The sequence below is a fragment of the Patiria miniata genome, unplaced genomic scaffold, assembly GCF_015706575.1.
Source record: "Patiria miniata isolate m_02_andy unplaced genomic scaffold, ASM1570657v1 HiC_scaffold_30, whole genome shotgun sequence".
Lineage (NCBI taxonomy): Eukaryota > Metazoa > Echinodermata > Asteroidea > Valvatida > Asterinidae > Patiria > Patiria miniata.
In genome coordinates, this window is record NW_024037070.1 from 6,614,595 (window position 1) to 6,620,614 (window position 6,020).

Below are 6,020 nucleotides of genomic sequence, written 5' to 3' on the forward strand. Positions count from 1 at the left end.
ATTGACAAAATCGTGTTTCGTGATCAAAAGGTTGTGCAATGGTTTTTTTTTTCTCAGAAAGTGAAAAATCTAATGAGCTGAAACTTCAACAGTTTAAGTTTTCAATATTCTTTTGGGATTTTGAATGGTGTTATTGGAAACGAACAAAATGCCTGAAAGGCAAATGGTCATATATTGCCTTTAAATACAGATGCAAAAACAAACAGATGTTCAACAGAAAACCAATAGAACAAGATTGTATTATGTTTTTTTTTATATAATAACAATGAACGATTTGAACAATGAAAATTGAATTTACAAGCAACTCTCCACGTTTGTCCCCTTTTCTGGAATTCTAAATGCTATAAGTTACTTGGTAAACCTTTTTCTCTTTATTAGGTTTTTTTGTGAAATGGTAGGGTGTTTGTTGAGAAATAGAACAAAATATTTCTTTAAAGGATGTGAAGAAGAAAGAACCAATAAAAAGAAAATATATATCTGACTAGATATGACCACATTACATTGAAGTTACATTAATACAGTCAGGTCTCTATTCAAGGTCACTATGTTCCCTACTTCCAAATAGTCCCAGATATCTATGCTACATGCTACTTATATCATGCCAAACTCAAACCAAATGAAATGACTAATTTTAAACTAAATCAGGCCTACTCTTTTTTTTTAAATAATGAGGAAACAACAAAAGGCAATGATTGTTTTTTTTAATTTTTCATAAAATGTCATCTAGAATTAGTCTGTCCAAATAATATCTCTGCAACGGTATTCAGGTCTTGACTAGTTATTATTGGAAGAGTTACATAAAATCTAAAGAAATTTAAATTAATATAATTACTTACATGTTTTCAAATTTTTTTTTACAACACCTTGTTGGAAAATTAAAATCATATTAAAACTATTTTAAAAAAATAAAATGATATTCATTTAAATACAAGTTAACAAGTTAAATCCTCAAAGATGAAAAACATATCTCTTGTAGGGTGGATATTTTTGCATCTTTCAACTCTCTTGAAATTTAACTGCTTAAGTTGCAGACAATGAAGGCACTTTGTTATTGTTGATATTAGACAAAGCTCCGATGCTTCCACAACTGGCTGTGATGGGAAGGGTTGTCGCCACTTTGTTGGCCAGCTGAGGTAGAAAAGAGAGAAATGAACCTTCAATTTTACCAGTGTTGTGTTCAGGGTGGATCATAAGTTGTATGTCCATCACAAGTCATCCAATCCCATGCCAACCCGCAAGCTATTCAAGTAACTGTGACATGCAACAGCATTTCTTTGTTATTGCTTGTTACTTGTGACTGGACTTCTGAATGGACTTGTAGTTAATTACCTTTGATTGGACTTGTGATGTACTTGTGATCCATCCAAAGTATTTAGACTACAACAAATCTCAAAATTGTAATAAATGTGGGACCTGTTTCCTCACTACAGTATGTCCCCCAAAAAGGTGTCCGTCTGACTATTTTTTAAATAAGTACAAAACCATGAAGTCATTTTTGAAAATTGGTGATTGTGCAGATACTCCTTATGCTTGGCCTAAACCCCAATTATTGTGAAAAAATGATTATGTAGTTAATTGGAATTGAAATCATTTGCCCTTGAACATTTAACTGAGGTCTTGTCATGATCAATGACTGATGATAGCCAGGCAATTCCAATCTCAATAGCAGCCTTTTTCGGATTTTACACAGCTTACATAACACAGCACTGAAATTCATTAAGGCAAGGAACTTGGTCACAGTGTCCAAAAATCATTTGTGATCAATTGACAATTGTGTCGTGATGCATGACTGAAATTAAATTGGGTTTCCACTTCTATAAGTCTACAGGCCTACCAGATTCGAATCACACTTCTTGGCAGATGTCATAGGCAATAGCTCAGTGTAGACCTTCGGTGATGATCTCTCATCAGGAGGTGGCACCCCTTGGCAAGAAGCAATTTGTGGAGGAGTAGATTGGAAGGCTGGTCCCGATGTTCCTGGGTACTGGGTCAGCACCTGGCTCTGCAGCGCTTGTGGTGGGGAGAGAATGAAGGTTTGAGGAGGTGCCTGTTGAGGTGGGCTGGGTTGGGGAACAGCACACATCATAGGGTCACAGCTGTTGGACAGCAACAGGTTGTCTCTTCTTGGCAGTGAAAAGCCTGCTGTGGGAAAATATAAGAAATTAACACAGGCACTTATTACAAACACTAGGTGCAGAATAAGATCAATTTAATTAAGGCTCTCATAAGTTCTTTTGGCCTTAGAGTTAGCATATGAACAGGGCCTAACAATAGTGGTGTTGAATGTATCCAAATGTCATTTTAGGTCAATATGCAAGAGCCACTTTGAAAGATTCTTTTTGATCTGCAAGCGGTTGGTCACTATGCTATGGTCAGGCTAAATTTGTAGGCCTAGTGTAGGCATGGCCTAAACTGAGTTTGATGAGCCAATGCAATGGAATTGTACAAATGTTGGCCTAGGCCAAGAATTAAAGCTGGCGGTTAGCCTGTGATTCTGAACAATCTGGGGAAGGAACTAGGCCTAGGCCCTATACGTTATGACTTAATCTTCAGAAACTGCACTCCATCTTAATTAGCCTAAAAGGGACTAAGCCAAACTCACCTCCATTTGACCCCTGAAAGACGTGGCCAATGTCTTCCTGTATCACAACAAATTTCCTCAGCTGTCCTTGTTGGTTGTACAAGGATGGGAAATCGACAAGCCGAGGTTCTGATGGGCAAGTAGCTGTGAGTGAACCGCTGGCTGTGTTGGCTACCAGCGTGAGCCCCTGCACACCTCCGCCGGCTCCCCACCCACGGCTGAAGCACTGCTGGCCCGCTGGACCGAAGCCAAAGGAGTTCGGTCGGTAGTACGGATTGAAACGATTGTTGATATCCTGGAGAGGTTCAGAGTGCGAGGCATGCTTGATTGGAGCATAGGTGACCCCTTGATGGTGGAACAGAGTCTGCGGATAACCCTTGGAAGAACAGCCTGGACCGAAGCGATACGGTGTTGTCGTGTAGTAGGAGTTCTCGGCGTTCTCGCTGCCGCCTCGACGGCGGCTACTTGCCCGACGAACGTGGCCCAACAACTCTGGTCGATTGCGGTTGAAGTACGGATTCTGGAAGTGATGAATGTCCTCTCCGGACATGCTGTCCTTTGAGGACACCGCAGCCAGTTTACGGAACCCATAGAGATTGAGCTGTCGTACAAAACTAGAAAAGTTCTGAGTTTTGAAGACGCTGAATTCGTCGTTGTAAAGAACCTCATTTTTGAAGGTTGTGCCGTTTATTGCTATGCAGCTTCCGCCATTGCTCCAACCAATGGACTGAAACCGTCCGCCATTCACAAGCTTCCACAACTTTCCAGGGAAAGTGTTCGAGTTTATTGGACACGAAACAGTGCCCATGCTCGAAGAATTAGAACAACTCATGACAGTCGATAAGAATTTCTGAGTGAAACGCAAGAACACACAGTACGTGTGTACGCCACAAAACGTTCTGAAAATTCAAACCCAAACTACGCTGTGTATGTGATGATTATGATGACTTGATCGCGCCGCGCCCTGCACACACTTACGTACGTACGCACGCGCACGTACGCAACTGGAGTTAATGGACGCGCGTCTAGGTGCACGCCGTACATACGTCCGTACGTACCGCGCGCTGTGTGCCGCGCGCCTCGACGTGCCTGATGAGCTGCACCGTCCTCTGCGCGACCGTAGAGTGAAGTGTGGAACGCGTACATACGCCGCACGCAGCTACTGCATTCGTACACGATCCGGTGCATTTTATGTACACAATGTATACCCCATGCTCTTTTCAAAAAAATACAAATTTTTCCTAACATTTTGAAAGTCTGTATTTTTTGTTTTGACGAAAAAAAATACTTTATTACGATTTTGGTCGGCTGCAACCAGCCTATTGAAAAGGGGCTTGCTTACATTCTGTGCACCAATAACGTGCCCTGCGGAGAGTTGACTAAACGAAGGCGTGTTTTCTATGTACTTTGTCTCATTTGCATTCAATACATTTTTATATTGCTAGGAAAATAGCAAATAAAAAAACTAATTAAGGGAAGCAACTAACTTTCCGAGGTGAAACTCGAAAAATAGCACGGGGGAATACGTCTTTAAATTATATTCATAGGCGATGCCAGCGGGAAGGTTCCCCCCCCCCTATATTTTGTAAAGACTGCCCTGTTCCATTGAAATGCCCTTTTTTTCACAAGCGTTTTACCCCCCCCCCCCCCCCCCATATTTTGTAAAGAGTGTCTTTTTGGTGAGACGTGGCTTTTTTTTCTGAACATGTGCCCTTTTAAAAAAGAAGTGGTGCCTTTTTTGTGCCATCGGCCGTTCCAGGCTCCTCCTTTTAAATTCACGCATGTATTGACCTAAAAAAGCGCCGGGCTCTGCGCACAAAAGGAGAGTTAGGCCGGGTGACCTATTGGTTACCAGTTCATCAACTGCTCCGTATTTCGAATGATCCAAAGTTATTGGTGGCGGGGATTTAGTCTGAGAACATCGGAGGAATACCGGGAGGGGGGGGGGGGGGTTGATACCATCTGTCGATGGGGGCGCTGTTCAAAACCGACGATTATCTACACTGACCATAAACGCAATGGAAAATACATGTTGCTTTTCAGGGCGACACATGCATGAAATTAAAAAAAGGCACCCGGATCGGAGCAGCCGATGGCACAAAATAATTGTGCACGACTTCTTTTTAAAAAGGGCACTTGTTCAGAAAAAAGGGCACTTGTTAAAAAAGGCACGGGGAGGGGGGGGGGGGTAAGCGCATTTAAATGGAAAACGCCTATGGGATGGCGATAATGATGCAGGCGCGGATCGAGGGGGGGGGGGTATCATCATGAGGAATCGGCGAGAGGACGTTCGTAAACAAAACTTAACTACTCGCTTTGAATGAACTGTATCTCGAAAAAGAGAAAAGCTTTTGCTGAAGAAAAAAAAAACATACACAGCCCGGTCGGGCGGCCATACAAAAGGGCCTCCTCCTTCCTTTTTTTTTAATTTGAGGGGGGAAAAGATTTTTTTATTTGGCCCAACTACTCAGCTCCCCGACCCGACCTCGGCCCCCCCCAAAAAAAAAAAACCCGCCCCCCCCCCCAAAAAATGGCACGACCGGCCACGTACAACAATGTCTTACTCGAAAGTAAACAAGAGCACTAACCATCAACGTGTACGCCACGTGTTTTCCCATGTATCTCCACATGTGGTTTGTATTGTCCAAAATGAGCATTCGTGTCTATGATGTTTTGTTGCACTCCCAATATATCGATCTATCACTAACTTTGAGGAAGAGTGGATCCCGAAAGGAATACTCACTCAGGAGGTTTTTTTTTTTACATGGGCCGGGTCAACATTCCTCCAGCCAAAACACTTTCCAGTTTCGGGAAAAACTTTGTATTGCAGAACATTATGTTTAGAGCAAACGAACATGAATTTGCGGATTTGAAGTGACCGATCGGGTCTTTTTTAATATTTCTCTATTTATACATTTTTTCAAAGCCATAAGAAGAAACAAAAACCTCCACCAACACTTTAGAACCAAGCAAACAAAGTGAATTCGAACAAAACTTGGGGTTTATTGTTATTATTTTATAATTTTAAAGGTCCAAAGAATCAGGAAACGCCACATGACACCACCGGTGTTGCGGTTTCAGCAACAGACGGAATGGCGCGAAATTCGTAGGCAACCCGGAAGTGCTTTACACACTGAAGCCGTGGCCCATCCCAGCCACTGAATCACTAGCAGCAGATTGGCTTACTGCCAGAAAGCCGTGGTTGTGTCTCCGCCCACAAAATGACGAGCAAGACGTCATCTATTTTTCGTGCGTATTACTCCGCGTTGTTTTACCATGGATTACTTAGCCATCCTTGAGAAATATAACATGATTACAATACATATTTGTGTTTAAGTATTTCAAATTATGTATTTGTCTTCAATAATTGGCATCCATTGAAGAAATGAATATTTGAACGTTAAAATATTTGGACTATTTTACTGCATCGACTACATTT

At 41.9% G+C, this 6,020-nt stretch overlaps 1 protein-coding gene across 1 annotated transcript; it reads right to left on the reverse strand.

Annotated features, from left to right (window-relative positions):
* Positions 1 to 472: 472 nt before the first annotated feature.
* Positions 473 to 3,501, reverse strand: LOC119739187 (transcription factor SKN7-like). The gene is made up of 3 exons (XM_038214020.1): positions 2,603 to 3,501; positions 1,835 to 2,142; positions 473 to 1,128 (listed from the first exon to the last, which is right to left on the reverse strand). The coding sequence occupies exons 1-3, from the start codon at positions 3,411 to 3,413 to the stop codon at positions 1,021 to 1,023; spliced, it is 1,227 nt and encodes a 408-aa protein (XP_038069948.1). The 5' UTR covers positions 3,414 to 3,501; the 3' UTR covers positions 473 to 1,020.
* Positions 3,502 to 6,020: the final 2,519 nt, after the last annotated feature.

Excerpts from the sequence above, each read along its gene's own strand:
- LOC119739187 (XM_038214020.1), bottom strand. The coding sequence starts at position 3,413 with ATGAGTTGTTCTAATTCTTCGAGCATGGGCACTGTTTCGTGTCCAATA. Across the intron at positions 2,143-2,602 it reads CTTTCAGGGGTCAAATGGAG|CAGGCTTTTCACTGCCAAGA; the intron begins GTGAGTTTGGCT and ends ATTTTCCCACAG. Across the intron at positions 1,129-1,834 it reads AGAAGTGTGATTCGAATCTG|CTGGCCAACAAAGTGGCGAC; the intron begins GTAGGCCTGTAG and ends TTTCTACCTCAG.